Source organism: Oncorhynchus mykiss, chromosome 2 (assembly GCF_013265735.2).
Source record: "Oncorhynchus mykiss isolate Arlee chromosome 2, USDA_OmykA_1.1, whole genome shotgun sequence".
Classification (NCBI taxonomy): Eukaryota; Metazoa; Chordata; class Actinopteri; order Salmoniformes; family Salmonidae; genus Oncorhynchus; species Oncorhynchus mykiss.
In genome coordinates, this window is record NC_048566.1 from 14,337,215 (window position 1) to 14,356,927 (window position 19,713).

Here is a 19,713-nt window from a genome sequence, read left to right on the forward strand (position 1 = left end):
TTACTTTAGTGCCTTACTGCAAACAGGATGCATGTTTTTGAAATAGTTTTAATGTGTACAGGCTTCCTTTTCACTCTGTCAATTGGGTTAGTATTGAGGAGTAACTACAATGTTGTTGATCCATCCTCAGTTTTCTCCTATCAAATAGTTTTCTCCTATTTTATTATTATCTATTTGTTTACCTTTATTTAACTAGGCAAGTCCGTTAAGAACAAATTCTTATTTACAATGACGGCCTACACCGGCCAAACCTGGACGATGCTGGGACAATTCTGTGCCGCCCTATGAGACTCCCAATTATGGGCCACTTTAATAATGGAACACTAGTCACTTTAATAATGTATACATACTGCTTTACTAATTTCACATGTATATACTGTATTCTATTCTACTCTATTTTAGTCTTTGCCACTCTGACATTGCTCGTCTTAATATATCTTATCTATATATTTCTTAATTCCATTATGTTACTTTTAGATTTGTAGTTGTAAATGAGAACTTGTTCTCAACTGGTCTACCTGGTGAAATAAAAATAAAACAGTTTGTGTGTATTGTTGTGAATTCTTAGATACTACTGCACTGTTGGAGCACAAGCATTTCGCTACACCAACAATAACATTGGCTAAATATGTGCATGTGACCAATACAATTTTATTTTATTTGATGTAAACTCTGTTTTAAAATCCCCATTGGCCTCATGGTGAAATCCATGAGCGGTTTCCTTCCTCTCTGGCGACTGAGTTAGGAACGACGTCTGTATCTTTGTAGTGACTGGGTGTATTGGTACACCATCCAAAGTGTAATTAATAACTTCACCATGCTTTTTATTTATACCCATCTACCAATAGGTGCCCTTCTTTGCAAGGCATTGGAAAACCACCCTGGTCATTGTGGTTGGATCTATGTTTGAAATTCACTGCTCAACTGAGTGACCTTACAGAGTATGTGTGGGGTACAGAGATCAGGTAGTCATTCAGAAATCACATTTTTACTCCTGAATTGATTTAGGCTTGTCATAACAAAGGGATTGAACACTTATTGACTCGAGATATTTCAGCTTTTCATTTAAAAAAATACTGAACAAAAATATAAATGCAACATGCTGAAATGTCAAAGAGTTTACAGAGTTACAGTTCATATAAGGGAATTGGTCAATTGAAATAAATTCATTAAGCCCTAATGTATGGATTTCACATGACTGGGAATACAGATACTGTATGCATCTGTTGGTCACAGATACCTTAAACAAAAAGTAGGGGAGTGGATCAGAAAACCAGTCAGTATCTGGCGTGACCACCACTTGCCTCATGCAGCACGACACATCTCCTTCACGTAGAGTTGTTCAGGTGGTTGATTGTGGCCTGTGGAATGATGTCCCACTCCTCTTCCATGGCTGTGAGAAGTTACTGGATATTGGCGGGAACTGGAACATGCTGTCGTACACGTCGATCCAGAGCATCTCAAACATGGTCAATGGATGACATGTCAGGTGAGTATGGAAGAACTGGGAAATGTTCAGCTTCCAGGAATTGTGTACAGATCCTTGCAACATGGGGCAGTGCATTATCATGCTGGAACATGAGGTGATGGCAGATTATGAATGGCACAACAATGAGCCTCAGGATCTCATCACGGTATCTCTGTGCATTCAAATTGTCATCAATAAAATACAATTGTATTCTCCGTCCATAGCTTATGCCTGCCCATACCATAACCCCACCACCACCATGGGGCACTCTGTTCACTAACAGGGATGTAAACAAATGTGTGCGTATGGAACATTTCTGGGATCTTTGATTGCGTCTCATGAAACATGGGAACAACACATTATATATTGCGTTTTATTTTGTTGTTCAGTGTAATTTGTTAAAATCTAAAAACAACACTTGGACATCATGGAGTATTGTGTATTCAATGTAATCCATTTTAAATTCAGGCTGTAACACAATGTGGAACAGGTGAAATGGTGAGAATACTGTCTGAAGGGTCTGTAGGACTGTTATATTGCTCAAATCTCACTAGACTAAACGGAGGTCCTCTATTGTTCCAGTCTTCATGCTTTCTATAATAGATACCAAGTAAAGAGGCTCAGGAAACACATCTTAAATGCACATAATAGGCCTAAAGAAATAATACACTTCCATTGTTAATGCACTTATGCTCAGCCAAGCCCTCACTTGTTTCACAGTAAGCACTAAACAGGAAATGGCTATTCTCATGTGGTACATTTCACAACTGTTTCCTGATTTGAGGCATTGTGTTGGTAGAACTTCCACTCCCTGACTTTCTTTCTCCTCAGTGCTAAAGGGATACATATATATTTGATTACCTTTAGGATGGTGCAGGCTCAACTCTTCTCTCTCTTCTCTGTCATTACAGGTAGGCCAAACTCCAGTTTTAGCTTTTTCTATTCAGATTCAGTTTTGGTGAAACATTCCTATTTAAGCTTTATCATTCTTGAATAATTTGGGAATAAAGGAATTATCCCTATTTTTAGTGTTGTAATATTCATGAGTATGTGTTTATACAGTATCATAAGAGATGATTTGTTGATCCTTTTTTACCTAGGCAAGTCAGTTAAGAACAAATTCTTATTTTCAATGACGGCCTAGGAACAGTGGGTTAACTGCCTGTTTAGGGGCAGAACGACAGATTTGTACCTTGTCAGCTCAGGGATATGAACTTGCGGTTACTAGTCCAACGCTCTAACCACTAGGCTACCCTGCCACCCCATCCTTTGGGTAGTGACGTGTGTGTTTAAATAAAGTACAATAGAGTACAATAGATAAAGTACTATAGATTGCCAGTTGAACCAACTAGAATACAAGTTTTAAAAAATACTTGAGACCATCAGAAAAAACAAACATGAAATATCCTTAATATGATTGATTTCTCTAATTTCTCTAATTGTGAACTAATATTCCTCCCACTAGGCACCTTCTCACAACCATGGTCCATGACAGTTCCCCCTGTAGTGAACAGCACCATAGGAGGAGATGTGGTCCTACCCTGCTCCTTCACCCACCCCAAGCAACAAGACTACTCCAAAGGCATCACAGTTCAGTGGATTACCAGACAATTCCATGATACGCCCTTCTTCCAATGCAAGGTGAAAAATGTTACTACGGGTGGAATGAATGAATGCTCAGTTCCAGAGTCATACCAACGCTTCTCAGTCAAAGGAGACCCTAAGCAGAGGGATCTCTCTCTCCTCATCAGAGATCTGGTGGTCACAGACAATGGAGTATACTTCTGCAGAGTAGAGCTGGACCCTTACTGGGGTGATGGGAAGTGGCAGACTGCCAGCGGCACACAGCTCAATATCATTGGTAAAGGTCTCACTACGTTGTCAGCAATAAGGGTCTGGTGGTCTAGGAATATGAAACTCTTTACCACAATGATACTTATGCAAGGTTTGTGCTTTGTCCCTAGCTAAGGCCCAGATTCTCAGCCTGTCTTGGGTAGAGGCGTCCCTCGGACCAGGCAACGGGAGCCTCAGGTGTGTAGTTGAGGGGAACCCCCCATCCACCATCACCTGGTTCTCCTCCTCTAAGGGCAACATAGACCCAGGTGTCAGCACCATAGGAACCCACCCATTTCAGTGGATCAGTTCAATCCCCTACTTCACCCAGGAAGTGTACACCTGCAGGGCAGAGAACAGCCTGGGGAGGGCAGAGAGACTGTTCCCCCCTGGACCCACTGCGCTGACCGTAGCCCTCTCTGTGTGTGGGGTCCTGCTTCTGCTGCTGCTCCTTGGCGTGGCTTTATTTTACCTGAGAAAAAGAGGTAGGTGATCTCTAAGAAAATAAATACTAGTTAAGTTATTATATTTTTGGCGTATTTACAGATTCATATACTATCTCTGGTCTTTTCCAAAAGGATACCTGAGATTCTGCAATTCAGAAAAGATTAAGCAGCAATCTGTGTTGTGCACAGATCCTGCTATAGGTAAGGGGTCTTACTCTTTTCTAGACAATCTGAGTCTTTGAATAGTATTTCTGATCAGTAATAATTTTTCCTCAGATGAAAGGGCAGAGTGTGAGTTGAAAGCCAGTTTAAGTGGTAGGCTATTCAGTACATTTTTGTCATTTAGCAGACGCTCTATCCAGAGCGACTTACAGGAGCAATTAGGGTTAAGTGCCTCGCTCAAGGGCACATCGGCAGATGTTTCACCTAGTTTGCTCAGGGATTCGAACTGGCCCAACACTCTTAACCCGCTGGACTACCTGCTGCCCTGTTATTCACTATCTCCACACATATGCTTCCCTATGTACCAGTCCATCACCTTCTCTTGTCTACGGCCCACTCATTGTCTGTGTTCTACACCCTCTTCTCCCGTATCCTTCAATCCCTGCCTGGTGTCCCAACTACACCTCTGTAGAAGTGGGCAAAAAGATCGGCTCCAGTGTAGAGTCTGAGCACAGCTCTTCATGTCCTCTCATTCAGTCATAAACTTTGTGCGTCACAGCAGTTTACATTTGTACATTTTACTTCCCTGTTTCTAAAGCTATGGTCAGTGAATCCTCTATCTACGCCAATGTCTCAGAAATGGGTGAGTGGACAAGACCGTGAAGGATTTGCTGATGGTTCAGATCTGTAATGTGTCACACAGTTTCTTACTGTTGTTCTCTACACAAACAGAAAGCCCACAGTCATTGTATAAACATAATTCACCAGAAGATGGCGACATGGAGCTAAATCTGGTATACTCAGACGTTCAACTGAACACCACCACTCAATGTAAGTATTCAATTATTGCAATTTTGGGCCATGAATTACATAGGTATACCACCAAGTACCAGAACCAGCTCAGATAAGCTTATGAAATTGCCCTCTTTTCTTTTAAGCACCCCAAAGAAGCTCTCGTATCCCCATACCAGATGAAGGTGAATTATTTTTAGTGTTTTTCTTGAAGTGACACAAGAAAGTCTTAAGATTGTATAATACAGCTGAGACAGCACTGTCCTTAACATGACATAACATGACATAACGCCAACCCTTTTCATTGTCATTCCATTATTCTGATTATGCTGTCCATTGTCATTTCAGGTGTCCACTATGCTATTGTGAAGCTAGGGTGAACTGCCGAGGCACAGCAGAGAGAATGTAACTCTGGAGGTCTGTCATAATGAAACTGACCTCCCTCATTCTGACAGACATTTTTCAAAAGTAATCAACGAGAGTTTAGCAGTCAATCTTATTGAAATTGTTCACAACATTGGGGCAACTTGGTAGATTCCGTTTTTATATTGTTATTCTTATGGAGGTGCAATTACATAATTGCCCTACAAGTGTTATTGTAACTGTAGTGTTATTGTAACTGTAGTGTTATTGTAACTGTAGTTTTATTGTAACTGTAGTGTTATTGTAACTGTAGTGTTATTGTAACTGTAGTTTTATTGTAACTGTAGTGTTATTGTAACTGTAGTGTTATTGTAACTGTAGTGTTATTGTAACTGTAGTGTTATTGTAACTATAGTGTTATTGTAACTGTAGTGTTATTGTAATTGTCAAAAATGTTACTCAATAACTATTGTTATTGTTCCTGAGCGCCATTACATCATTATACTTCTGGGTTTCCTTTCAAAGAAGTGAAGCGTTCCTTTTAAACACACGTCACATGAACCCAAAGAAGAATTCCAGCGCGGTCATTCGCCTCAACCACCACAGAACCAGCTGATGCTATCTGGGCAAAACTTCAGTGTATCTCTGGTTGAGTGTGGTCATCCACCAGCTCTGCAAGGAACTCTGTCAGCGAACTACTGAAGGGTTTTCTCATATTTGTAAGGGGTGTGTACTAGCGGCAGAGAAGTCAGACGCAGGAGAGCAAGAACTGTGTTTCCAAACGGCGCAGTTAAAAAAAAATTAAACGACCGGAAAACAGAACAATCAAATAATGGGTACATAACCCGAATCACACCAGGACAGCCGTGCACAAGCACTTACAATACACAATCTGACAAGGACATGAGGGGGAACAGAGGGTTAAATACACAACATGTAATTGATGGGATTGGAACCAGGTGTGATGGAAAGGAAAATGAAAAGAGGATCATCGATGGCTAGAAGGTCGGTGACTTCGACCGCAGAACGCCGCCCGAACAAGGAGAGGGACCAACTTCAGCGGAAGTCGTGACAATATTGGTGTATAATAATCATAATAATACATAGTATTTATATAGCATTTTTCAAGGACGCAAAGTCGCTTGGGTCCATGTCCATGTTCTTACCATGTGGTGCATCACTAAACGAAACTAAACGTCCCTGTAGAACCACGAAGCAGAAAGAGTGTGGTGCATTTGTATATGTAAATGTATTGGTTTCCTTTGGCTGCAGTGTTTCTGGTGTTCTCAAAGTGTCACGGGGGATCTAGTTCTTAAGTTTGTACAGCTGATGCATAAGACTGTTTGGCTCGCCATGGTAATGTCCTTTTAGGGTGTGGTTTGGTTCCCATATCTGGCTTCACTTGCTTATATAGAGACTAGGCCTACTGGTATGCACAGCCAGAGTGTGTGTGTGCGCGCGCCTTTATGTGGTAAGGTTTTCTAAGCACTCTTTCCCATTCTGCTCTGTAGCAGTCCCGGGAAGTGGTGACAGAGAAGAGCATCCTGCCCTCGTCTCCATGGTAACAGCTGTTTATGGATGGGGGTGACAGAAACAAAACCCTACTGCTGCAAAGCATCAAAATATGAAAAACTCCTTCCTGATGGGGTTCAGTCTTATTTCATCGCTATCCATTTTGTTATGTAGCTTGATTGACATGGGCCTAACATCTGTGCTTAGTTTGTTATTTTTTGTAAGTGTCTGTGGGTGCCTAGGAACAGTGGGTTAACTGCCTTGTTCAGTGGCAGAATGACATAATGATGATGTTTAAAGCATGTAGATGTAAATAATACACTACACTGAAACTATTTTAGCATGGCCTGGGGTAGTCCCATTAGTGCAGTCCGATTGGGATAGGATGGTGGGCCTATAGTTTGACACCTGTTGACACCACATGGTTACCAATTCAATGCAAAAACCTACATTAGGTCTGACCTTAAAGTAATGTGAGCTTCTTGCTTGCTTGCAATGTGGGTGGAAAAATGCTTAAATTAACCTGGGACAAATACAATTCAGCTGTCGATATAGTACGGAGGTCGAATAGGTATGGGTCTATGGTGCCGGCTACATTGATATAGTGTCTTTAACAATAGTAGGAATACGTTTGATGAACTTCAAACATATTCAGATTGATAACATGCTTAATCATCTTCTACAGATCAACTTCAACCATCACGTGAACACTATTTAGGTGGAGACTGTAAATGCTTCATCATTTACATCCATAACACACGCGGTAATGCTGCCAGTAGCATGCGGCTAGAAATGAGACTCAATCGTGAGTGATTTGCGGACTATACGTGTTTTGATGGCGCTTTCTCTTCCAGACAGTCATTTTATGTCCATGGGCGAGTTCGTTTTTCTTTACCCGGTGTCTTACACATTTTAGTCCATTCCATTGGTCCTTAAATAAATTCACCACTCGCCTGGGGCCATGCAAAACGAACTGGCCCGTTGAGTAAAAGCAACATTGTAACTGTTGAAGTTGAAAAATGCTACTGTTTCCTGGAAACCCCACCCCAACTGAATCTCACCCTCAATGAAGTAGAGTTTCCACCAGTTACCACAGCCGCAAAGTCTAACTTGGCTATCGTAAAAAAATGTATCGTAAAATAACCTGCAATTGTGCTTTTTGGTCTTATTTTAAGGTTACGGTTAGGCATAAGGTTAGGATTAGGTTTAAAATCACATTTTAAGAAGATTTGTAGAAACAGGCGGGGTTTATGACTTTGTGGCGGTGGTAACTAGTAACGACCATGAAGTAGACGAAGCACAGTAGTAGCAGCTGACTGTGTTTCTTGGGCCACGATACACTGTAGTCTAGACTATTTACACTGTATTTTATTTATTTATACATATCAAAATGTCTCATACTGTTGTTACTACCACCACCACGACGAGATCGTCTTCGGGCGAAGGATTCTTGAATTTAGGCTATACTCGCTCTGTACAAGGATTACTGAAAATCGCCCAAGTGGTAAGGGTTTTTGATCAGATATTTATACTGATGTTCTGCACAGAATTATACATATTTTTTAAACGTTTTTATTTTTAATGTTGGGGTTGGGTTGTATTTTATATTGCTTACTGTCTGCTGTCTTCGTGATCTTTAATCCAAAATGTGGAGAATGCACTCAAAAATGTAGGATAAAGGGGAGCGAGGTGTGTAACAGAAACTCTGATTCATTCGTATACTACTAGCAGTAGTGGAAAAAGTACCCAATTGTTGTGAAAGTAAAGATACCTTAATAGAAAATGACTCAAGAAAAAGTGAAATTTACCCAGTAATATATTATTTGAGTAAAAGTCTAAAAGTATTTGGTTTAAAGTATACTTAAGTATCAAAACTAAATGTAACTGCTAAAATATACTTAAGAATCAAAAGTAAAAGTCTAAATCATTTCAAATTCCTTATATTAAGCAATCCACACGGCATAATTTTCATGTTTTCTTTATTTACTGATAGCCAGGGGCATGCTCTAACACTATAAACGAGGCATGTGTTGAGTCAAGTCCGCCAGATCAGAGGCCATGGGGATGACCAGGGATGTTCTCTTGATAAGTGTGTGAATTAGACCATTTTCCTGCCGTGCTAAGCATTCAAAATGTAACGAGTACTTTTGGGTGTCAGGGAAAATGAATGGAGTGAAAAGTACATTATTTTCTTTCGGAATGTAGTGAAGTAAAAGTAAAAGCTGTCAAAAATATAAATAGTAAAGCACAGATACCCCAAAAAACTACTTTAAAGTATTTTTACTTAAGTACTTTACACCACTGTCTGCTTGGTGGCTTTCTCTGACTGTTAGGCTACGACTAGGCTACTTTACAAAACATTAACATGCAAACATGAATTAGGCCTATACCAGTGGAAACCAATAGCCTTTATAACAGGAATTAGGCCTATACCAGTGGAAACCAATAGCCGTTATAACAGGAATTAGGCCTATACCAATGGAAACCAATAGCCTTTATAACAGGAATTAGGCCTATACCAATGGAAACCAATAGCCTTTATAACAGGAATTAGGCCTATACCAGTGGAAACCAATAGCCGTTATAACAGGAATTAGGCCTATACTAGTGGAAACCAATAGCCTTTATAACAGGAATTAGGCCTATACCAGACGGAACCAATAGCCTTTATAACAGGAATTAGGCCTATACCAGTGGAAACCAATAGCCGTTATAACAGGAATTAGGCCTATACCAATGGAAACCAATAGCCTTTATAACAGGAATTAGGCCTATACCAGACGGAACCAATAGCCTTTATAACAGGAATTAGGTCTATACCAGTGGAAACAAATAGCCTTTATAACCTGAATTAGGCCTATACTAGTGGGAACCAATAGCCTTCACAACCTGAATTAGGCCTATACCAGTGGGAACCAATAGCCTTTATAACAGGAAGTAGGCCTATACCAGTGGAAACAATAGCCTTTATAACCTGAATTAGGCCTATACTAGTGGAAACAAATAGCCTTTATAACCTGAATTAGGCCTATACCAGTGGAAACCAATAGCCTTTATAACCTGAATTAGGCCTATACCAGTGGGAACCAATAGCCTTCACAACCTGAATTAGGCCTATACCAGTGGGAACCAATAGCCTTTATAACAGGAATTAGGCCTATACCAGTGGGAACCAATAGCCTTTATAATAGGAATTAGGCCTATACCAGTGGAAACAATAGCCTTTATAACCTGAATTAGGCCTATACCAGTGGAAACAATAGCCTTTATAACAGGAATTAGGCCTATACCAGTGGAAACAATAGCCTTTATAACCTGAATTAGGCCTATACCAGTGGGAACCAATAGCCTTTATAAAAACTACAAGTTGTCTGTTCTCCCCTCTTTATATCTGTGTTTGGCACAGTAGAATACAGTGGGTTTGCATCTTAATCTTCACTACATTTCTGTTACATTCTTGCTTATTTATAGTCATCATAGGAATGAAGGTGGTGTTTCAGAGGAAAAATGGAGGAAGCTGGTTTTGGGTGTTATTTCCTGTTTACAGAAGTGTTTAGTGGCTAATGGCTTTCAGCCTCTCCCTTGTGGTTTAATAATGTCAATGTTGTTCCATATACCTGCAACTGCCCTACAATATGAAGCAATAAAGCATGTTTAACGGCATGTGAACGGGAAAATGGTGAACCTTGAACATTAGCCATGTGAGAGCTGGGTTGTGCTGAAAACTAGATTCTGGATCTGGACCAACCTCCTGTTACCAGAATTTGTATTTATTTTATTTCACCTCTATTTAACCAGGTAGGCCAGATGATAACAAGTTCTCATTTACAACTGCAACCTGGCCAAGATAAAGCAAAACAGTGCGACAGAAACAACAACACAGAGTTACACATAGAATAAAAAGCGTACAGTCAATAACACAGTAGACAAAAGAAAGTCTATATACAGTGTGAGGAGGTAGGCAATAAATAGGCCATGGTAGCAAAGTAATTACAATTTAGCAGATTAACACTGGAGTGATAAATGAGCAGATGATGATGTGCAAGTAGAGATACTGGTGTGCAAAAGAGCAGAAAAATAAATAAAACAATATGGGGATGAGGTAGGTAGATTGGGTGGGCTATTTACAGATGGACTATGTACAGCTGCAGCGATCGGATAGCTACTCAGATAGCTGATGTTAAAAGTTAGTGAGGGAAATATAAGTCTCCAGCTTCACTTATAGATGACCTGGAGCCAGTGGGTCTGGCGACGAATATGTAGCGAGGGCCAGCCAACTAAAGCATACAGGTCGTAGTGGTGGGAGGTATAAGGGGCTTTGGTAATAACAAGGATGGCACTGTGATAGACTACATCCAGTTTGCTGAGTAGATTATTGGAAGCTATTTTGTAGATGACATCGACGAAGTTGAGGATCGGTAGGGTAGTCAGTTTTATTAGGGTACGTTTGGTGGTTAGTGAAGGAGGCTTTGTTGCGAAATAGAAAGCCGATTTTGGATTGGAGAAGTTTAATATGAGTCTGGAATGAGAGTTTACAGTCTAGCCAGACACCTAGGTATTTGTAGTTGTAGTCCACATATTCTAGGTCAGAACCGTCCAGGGTAGTGATGCTAGTCGGGCGGGCGGGTGTGGGCAGCGAAAGGTTGAAAAGCATGCATTTGGTTTTACTAGCGTTTAAGAGCAGTTGGAGGCCATGGAAGGAGTGTTGTATGGCATTGAAGCTTGTTTAGAGGTTAGTTAACACAGTGTCCAAAGAAGGGCCAGAAGTATTCAGAATGGCAGCGTCTGCGTACAGGTGGATCAGGGAATCACCCGAAGCAAGAGCGACATCATTGATATATACAGAGAAAAGAGTCAGCCCGAGAATTGAACCCTGTGGTACCCCCATAGAGACTGCCAGAGGTCCGGACAACAGGCCCTCCGATTTGACACACTGAACTCTGTCTGCGAAGTAGTTGGTGAACCAGGCAAGGCAGTCATTTGAGAAACCAAGGCTATTGAGTCTGCTGATAAGAATACAGTGAATGACAGAGTCGAAAGCCTTGGCCAGGTTGATGAAGACAGCTGCACAGTACTGTCTTTTATCGATGGCGGTTATGATATCGTTTAGTACCTTGAGCGTGGCTGAGGTGCACCCGTGACCGGCTCGGAAACCAGATTGCACAGCGGAGAAGGTACAGTGGGATTCGAAATGGTCAGTGATCTGTTTATTAACTTGGCTTTCGAAGACTTTAGAGAGGCAGGGCAGGATGGATATAGGTCTATAACAGTTTGGGTCTAGTGTGTCACCCTCTTTGAAGAGGGGGGTGACCGCGGCAGCTTTCCAATCTTTAGGAATCACGGACGATACGGAAGAGAGGTTGAACAGACTGGTAATATGGGTTGCAACAATGGCGGTGGTCAATTTTAGAAAGAGAGGGTTCAGATTGTCTAGCCCAGCTGATTTGTACGGGTCCAGGTTTTGCAGCTCTTTCAGAACATCTGCTATCTGGATTTGGGTGAAGGAGAAGCTGAGGAGGCTTGGGCAAGTAGCTGTGGGGTTGTGGAGCTGTTGGCCGGGGTTGGGATAGCCAGGAGGAAAGCATGGCCAGCAGTATAGAAATGCTTATTGAAATTTTTGATTATCATGGATTTATCGGTGGTGACCGTGTTACCTAGCCTCAGTGCAGTGGGCAACTGGGGGGAGGTGCTCTTATTCTCCATGGACTTTACAATGTCCCAAAAACTCTTGGAGTTAGAGCTACAGGATGCAAATTTCTGTTTGAAAAAGCTGGCCTTTGCTTTCCTGACTGACTGTGTGTATTGGTTCCTGACTTCCCTGAACAGTTGCATATCACGGAGACTATTCAATGCTATTGCAGTCTGCTATTGCAGACTAAGATACATTTTTAACATAGGAGTTGATATGGTGCCAATATGCTCAATGATTGGAATCATACTGGGACATGGAAACACATTGGTATTTGTCTGTGTGTTTGCAGGTAGCACTCTTGATTGCGTTCCTGTGTGTACACTGTGCACGAGGTTGGACTGATTACTCAGCCTTTCGGTACTTTGAGGTGGTGACGCTATGGTTCCTCATAGCCTTCCTCATCTTCTACCTCATGTATGTGTTCAGACTGCAGAGTAAGATCCCCTGTATCAACTGGACAATGACGGTGAGTGGCCCTGCAAATGACACACGCCTATACACACACACACACATTTACATTGTTTACATGTTAGTTATTTAGCAGACTTTCTTATCCAGAGAGACTTACAGTAGTGTGCATAATCTTTTAAACTTTCTCTGTACTTTTTCCACAGACACGCGTTCCAGCACTTATCTATACCATTCATTGTTTCAGGAGTTACTGCATTATGGCGTTGGGACCATCCTGGTCTTCATTGCCTCTATTGTTGCAGCTGTTAAGAGTGGAGGTGTGTCTGAACTAGAAGCTGGTTCGGTGAGTAACATAGCAGATGCTTTCCTGTTTTCTGGTGCTCCATTCCAAAGCTGAAGAATGTTAATTATTTTTTATCTATCCTAGTATCTCAGCATTTAGCTGAAGATAATTGAGAGGCCCTGTTTGCAAAAATGAAACCTTATATCTAAGCTCTCCATAGTTTATTTCTGTTTGTTATGTGGTGAGTGTGTGGGATTTCACTTTAAAGCAGGCCAAATGGCTATTAAAGGGGAGTGGAAACACTAGGCTTTAGAACAGCAGCTAACTGGAACTGTAAATCACCATATTGGCATTGTTGCATCACTGGCAGGATTTCCCTTTAAAGCAGGCCAAATGGCTATTAAAGGGGAGTGGAAACACTAGGCTTTAGAACAGCAGCTAACTGGAACTGTAAATCACCATATTGGCATTGTTGCATCACTGGCAGGATTTCCCTTTAAAGCAGGCCAAATGGCTATTAAAGGGGAGTGGAAACACTAGGCTTTAGAACAGCAGCTAACTGGAACTGTATATCACCATATTGGCATTGTTGCATCACTGGCAGGATTTCCCAAAAAAGGCAGAATTTGAAAACTGTCTGAAAATGTGCTGGTTTCAAACCATATCCAAAAGTTTTATACATATTTTGAAAGCTGAGAAACAGCCCTTAAATTATATTACATACATTAGCACCACATCAATCGAATGGTAATCAGTTAAGAACAATCTGATACGAAAATCAGTTTTTTTCCCCCCCAAACAACTGCTAATCAGAATAGTAATATGTTCTACTATGATTGAGTTCCAGACGTTTTAGTGAATGGTGGTATTTTTCTAGAATTCTATGGAATGTTCTGTTATCAGACACTTTCTTATATGGATTGTATATTAAACACAAATGTGAACCAAAACATATTACAAATGGCATTTAGTCTTACATATGATAAGGAAAGACATACACAAGTAATATAATATGAATAAATCAAGAACTTTATTGAAAAAACTGAGGGGAATACATCGTCTCACTCAAGCCTGAAAACAAAGTGCAAGTCCACATCGAATGGAATTACAAAATATGATAAGAATAAGTAATATAATAACAATAATTGGCTTTGACAACTTCAATTTCTTCTGCACATACATTCCACTGGGCTTATAGCCTTATACAGGAAGAGTCAGAATGGGAACAAATTAAAAACATGCAAGAGAGGTGGAATGACCAGCCAGTAGTTCAGATTGTCACTGAAGACTAGGAGTCCCTTTACTAGTTAGTGCCTATGTCTGCAATGAGTCACACTCACTGGAGTACCACAACCTAAAATAATGGATCCCCCTACAATGCATAACTACTTGCCCTTGCATTCTGGTGCAACACAAACAAACCACGTCATAATCTCCTTTCTATCTTACCTGTAAAAAAAATCCAACAATTTCTAGAGTTGTCCTCCAGTACAATGAAGTCCACCTAGGCTGTGAGGGTGTGGTTGTCCCTTGGCCCTGTCTGCAGCATGTTGTCCAGTCTCTACAGCCCCTATCTCCCTTGGCCCTGTCTGTAGCCTAAGCAGCATGTTGTCCAGTCTCTACAGCCCCTATCTCCCTTGGCCCTGTCTGCAGCATGTTGTCCAGTCTCTACAGCCCCTATCTCCCTTGTCCCTGTCTGCAGCCTAAGCAGCATGTTGTCCAGTCTCTACAGCCCCTATCTCCCTTGGCCCTGTCTGCAGCCTAAGCAGCATGTTGTTAAGTCTCTACAGCCCCTATCTCCCTTGGCCCTGTCTGCAGCATGTTGTCCAGTCTCTACAGCCCCTATCACCCTTGTCCCTGTCTGCAGCCTAAGCAGCATGTTGTCCAGTCTCTACAGCCCCTATCTCCCTTGGCCCTGTCTGCAGCCTAAGCAGCATGTTGTCCAGTCTCTACAGCCCCTATCTCCCTTGGCCCTGTCTGCAGCATGTTGTCCAGTCTCTACAGCCCCTATCTCCCGTGGCCCTGTCTGCAGCCTAAGCAGCATGTTGTCAAGTCTCTACAGCCCCTATCTCCCTTGGCCCTGTCTATAGACTAAGCAGCATGTTGTCCAGTCTCTACAGCCCCTATCTCCCTTGGCCCTGTCTGCAGCATGTTGTCCAGTCTCTACAGCCCCTATCTCCCTTGGCCCTGTCTGCAGCCTAAGCAGCATGTTGTCCAGTCTCTACAGCCCCTATCTCCCTTGTCCCTGTCTGCAGCATGTTGTCCAGTCCCTACAGCCCCTATCTCCCTTGGCCCTGTCTGCAGCCTAAGCAGCATGTTGTCCAGTCTCTACAGCCCCTATCTCCCTTGTCCCTGTCTGCAGCATGTTGTCCAGTCTCTACAGCCCCTATCTCCCTTGGCCCTGTCTGCAGCCTAAGCAGCATGTTGTCCAGTCTCTACAGCCCCTATCTCCCTTGTCCCTGTCTGCAGCATGTTGTCCAGTCCCTACAGCCCCTATCTCCCTTGGCCCTGTCTATAGACTAAGCAGCATGTTGTCCAGTCTCTACAGCCCCTATCTCCCTTGGCCCTGTCTGCAGCCTAAGCAGCATGTTGTCCAGTCTCTACAGCCCCTATCTCCCGTGGCCCTGTCTGCAGCATGTTGTCCAGTCTCTACAGCCCCTATCTCCCTTGGCCCTGTCTGCAGCCTAAGCAGCATGTTGTCCAGTCTCTACAGCCCCTATCTCCCTTGGCCCTGTCTGCAGCATGTTGTCCAGTCTCTACAGCCCCTATCTCCCGTGGCCCTGTCTGCAGCATGTTGTCCAGTCTCTACAGCCCCTATCTCCCTTGTCCCTGTCTGCAGCCTAAGCAGCATGTTGTCCAGTCTCTACAGCCCCTATCTCCCTTGTCCCTGTCTGCAGCCTAAGCAGCATGTTGTCCAGTCTCTACAGCCCCTATCTCCCTTGGCCCTGTCTGCAGCATGTTGTCCAGTCTCTACAGCCCCTATCTCCCTTGGCCCTGTCTGTAGCATGTTGTCCAGTCTCTACAGCCCCTATCTCCCTTGGCCCTGTCTGCAGCCTAAGCAGCATGTTGTCCAGTCTCTACAGCCCCTATCTCCCTTGGCCCTGTCTGCAGCATGTTGTCCAGTCTCTACAGCCCCTATCTCCCGTGGCCCTGTCTGCAGCATGTTGTCCAGTCTCTACAGCCCCTATCTCCCTTGTCCCTGTCTGCAGCCTAAGCAGCATGTTGTCCAGTCTCTACAGCCCCTATCTCCCTTGTCCCTGTCTGCAGCCTAAGCAGCATGTTGTCCAGTCTCTACAGCCCCTATCTCCCTTGGCCCTGTCTGCAGCATGTTGTCCAGTCTCTACAGCCCCTATCTCCCTTGGCCCTGTCTGTAGCATGTTGTCCAGTCTCTACAGCCCCTATCTCCCTTGGCCCTGTCTGCAGCCTAAGCAGCATGTTGTCCAGTCTCTACAGCCCCTATCTCCCTTGGCCCTGTCTGCAGCATGTTGTCCAGTCTCTACAGCCCCTATCTCCCGTGGCCCTGTCTGCAGCATGTTGTCCAGTCTCTACAGCCCCTATCTCCCTTGTCCCTGTCTGCAGCCTAAGCAGCATGTTGTCCAGTCTCTACAGCCCCTATCTCCCTTGTCCCTGTCTGCAGCCTAAGCAGCATGTTGTCCAGTCTCTACAGCCCCTATCTCCCTTGGCCCTGTCTGCAGCATGTTGTCCAGTCTCTACAGCCCCTATCTCCCTTGGCCCTGTCTGTAGCATGTTGTCCAGTCTCTACAGCCCCTATCTCCCTTGGCCCTGTCTGCAGCCTAAGCAGCATGTTGTTAAGTCTCTACAGCCCCTATCTCCCTTGGCCCTGTCTGCAGCATGTTGTCCAGTCTCTACAGCCCCTATCACCCTTGTCCCTGTCTGCAGCCTAAGCAGCATGTTGTCCAGTCTCTACAGCCCCTATCTCCCTTGGCCCTGTCTGCAGCCTAAGCAGCATGTTGTCCAGTCTCTACAGCCCCTATCTCCCTTGGCCCTGTCTGCAGCATGTTGTCCAGTCTCTACAGCCCCTATCTCCCGTGGCCCTGTCTGCAGCCTAAGCAGCATGTTGTCAAGTCTCTACAGCCCCTATCTCCCTTGGCCCTGTCTATAGACTAAGCAGCATGTTGTCCAGTCTCTACAGCCCCTATCTCCCTTGGCCCTGTCTGCAGCATGTTGTCCAGTCTCTACAGCCCCTATCTCCCTTGGCCCTGTCTGCAGCCTAAGCAGCATGTTGTCCAGTCTCTACAGCCCCTATCTCCCTTGTCCCTGTCTGCAGCATGTTGTCCAGTCCCTACAGCCCCTATCTCCCTTGGCCCTGTCTGCAGCCTAAGCAGCATGTTGTCCAGTCTCTACAGCCCCTATCTCCCTTGTCCCTGTCTGCAGCATGTTGTCCAGTCTCTACAGCCCCTATCTCCCTTGGCCCTGTCTGCAGCCTAAGCAGCATGTTGTCCAGTCTCTACAGCCCCTATCTCCCTTGGCCCTGTCTATAGACTAAGCAGCATGTTGTCCAGTCTCTACAGCCCCTATCTCCCTTGGCCCTGTCTATAGACTAAGCAGCATGTTGTCCAGTCTCTACAGCCCCTATCTTCCTTGACACTGTCTAGCTAGCTAGCTGCAAATTCAGTCAGACACTAGCCAGTTGATTTGAGCTCTTAGCTAATGCCAATGACAAATGTTCTTCAAATTGCCAATATGAGCATTTTATTTTTTACAGTTAGTGAACACAACATTAACACGGAAAAGGACAAGAGAAGAGCTAGCTAAATCAACAAAATAGCTTGCTAGTTGCCTCAGCTTGGCTGACTGTCTAGTCGGCTTGTTATCAAATAAATGTCATTTCACAGCCTCATCTTATCAATCTAAAAAAATACTCTAAAATGTAAATGTTATAAATACCAACATAAAAATGCATTCTATACAGTTTCTTGCCTTAATATTTTTGTCCTCTCAATGACAAAGTTATCAAAGTTGTGAGAAACTTTTCAGGTCCAGTGGAGACAAGGCGTTTCCTGGTGTCAGCATTGGCGTCAGTCGTTACTATAGCAATTCAAGATGGTGCTACTCGAATAAACATTGTTCAATATCAAAATCCCAATTGAATGTTAAACATGTTTAGTATTCGTTGATGGAATAGATCTCTCAACTTTACTTCCTAGTGTTTCCATTCACCTTTAAGGAGTTCATCCCATTCTGTCAAGTACAGTTTTGAGATCTAAAAAGTCAGTTAATAATCATTCTCCTAAAATGGTCTTTTCCTCTTACACTTGTACCCAGTAACCAGCTTGGGGACTTACAGCTGTCCCCTCAATGCTTGACAGATGACCAACGTGTAGCGTTTTTATAATGAGGCATCTTTCTTGTTGACCTTTACAGGCATTTGGCTTCATCGCCACATTCCTACTGGCTGTCAGCATATGGACATCCTATAAGGTCACATGTGGTTCCCAGCCAACCAGTAAGTCTGAAATTCTTTGAAATCCTTATTGGGTTTTCCTTCAATTGCCTAGCGACATATACCGAGCCTCTGAAAGACAGACGCTCAACTGAAAAGGAATTAAATTATAACCTGTAATCATATCATGAAATAGATGCATATTTGCTACAGTGGAGCTTTCTTTTGCAGCGCAGATCAGGAGTTAATTCCGTTCCATTTCCTGTGCTGCCGGCTATTACGTAGTGCTGTTACAAGGGCTAGGAAGTGCTTTTTGTTCTGAGTTGACTAAACTTTGGTTAACTAGTGTTTCCTCTTTCCCCTTCACTCTTCCTCTATCTCGAACTGTAGGTGCTTCTGTGTAAAACGGATCTATCATTTCTTCCCCTCAAGTACCAAGATGACTTCATTGTCAGTGTGCTGTGCGACAGTAACTTCTTACCCCAACAACTGGCCCGGGGCCCATTAAACAATCAGAACTTCAGCTTAGCCCGAGACTGGTTTCACTTCAGGATAGTTACAAGTTAGCCAGTTAACTTTGTTAAACACTCTATTTTGTACAGTTTACAAAGAATGCTTAAAGTAATTTCTCCTTCTTTGAGATACACCATCCTGATGACCGGTCAGTTGTTAGGGATAAGAAGTCACCTGTGTGTGCTTTGAAGAGCAGGCAGCTGTTGTTTCATATAAGTGCCTCCAGAGTGTTTAAACTAAGGGCTAGGCTGAGAGCCAGACCAAACCACCCCTCCATCTTGAATGGTGGCTATTTGAATACTTTGAAATCAAGAGGACATAAGCTGTTTTTCAGTGTTGCCCTGAAGCTTTTTAGAGTTAGATATGTCAATGCCACCCCTGTTTACATTATTTATTCGAGAGCAAATGTTTATGATGATAGTTTTGTGCTTTTATGTTCACGTATGTCTGTCACAGTATTATAGGCTGCTTATGAGAAGAATCTCATCATAAAAAGGTCAACCGTCATACAGCCCTCACACTATCACATGTATTTAAACAGCTCTTCTTTATCTGATGTGTTTGAGTTTGTATATGGGTTTATATTTCAAACATGCTTTTGGTTGACTGAAGTAAAAGGGAAACCCAACAGCATCCATGTCTCTGAATCCTTGTTTGTTGAAAATAAGATATTGAGACCAGTGGAGGCTCCTTAGAGGAGGAAGGGGAGGACCATCCTCAGTGAATTTCATAAAAATAGTGAAACATCAAGTTATCCTTTTTAGATAAAAACTATAAATATATTCACGTCATCCATGTTTTACTCCATGTGTAACTCTGTGTCGTTGTATCTGT

The 19,713-nt window shown here is 43.0% G+C and overlaps 2 protein-coding genes across 2 annotated transcripts; both read left to right on the forward strand.

The window, feature by feature from the left end:
- The first annotated feature begins 2,275 nt into the window (after positions 1-2,275).
- LOC110490457 (sialic acid-binding Ig-like lectin 15) lies at positions 2,276-6,003 on the forward strand. Its single transcript, XM_036962071.1, has 8 exons — positions 2,276-2,379; positions 2,934-3,329; positions 3,433-3,786; positions 3,880-3,948; positions 4,508-4,552; positions 4,642-4,740; positions 4,848-4,886; positions 5,050-6,003. Exons 1-8 carry the CDS (start codon positions 2,337-2,339, stop codon positions 5,079-5,081), a joined length of 1,077 nt encoding a protein of 358 aa, XP_036817966.1. The 5' UTR covers positions 2,276-2,336; the 3' UTR covers positions 5,082-6,003.
- A 1,673-nt stretch (positions 6,004-7,676) lies between these two features.
- Positions 7,677-19,512, forward strand: LOC118936243 (CKLF-like MARVEL transmembrane domain-containing protein 7). Its single transcript, XM_021617848.2, has 5 exons — positions 7,677-8,080; positions 12,558-12,734; positions 12,924-13,022; positions 18,348-18,429; positions 18,757-19,512. Exons 1-5 carry the CDS (start codon positions 7,967-7,969, stop codon positions 18,768-18,770), a joined length of 486 nt encoding a protein of 161 aa, XP_021473523.2. The 5' UTR covers positions 7,677-7,966; the 3' UTR covers positions 18,771-19,512.
- The last annotated feature ends 201 nt before the right edge of the window (positions 19,513-19,713 follow it).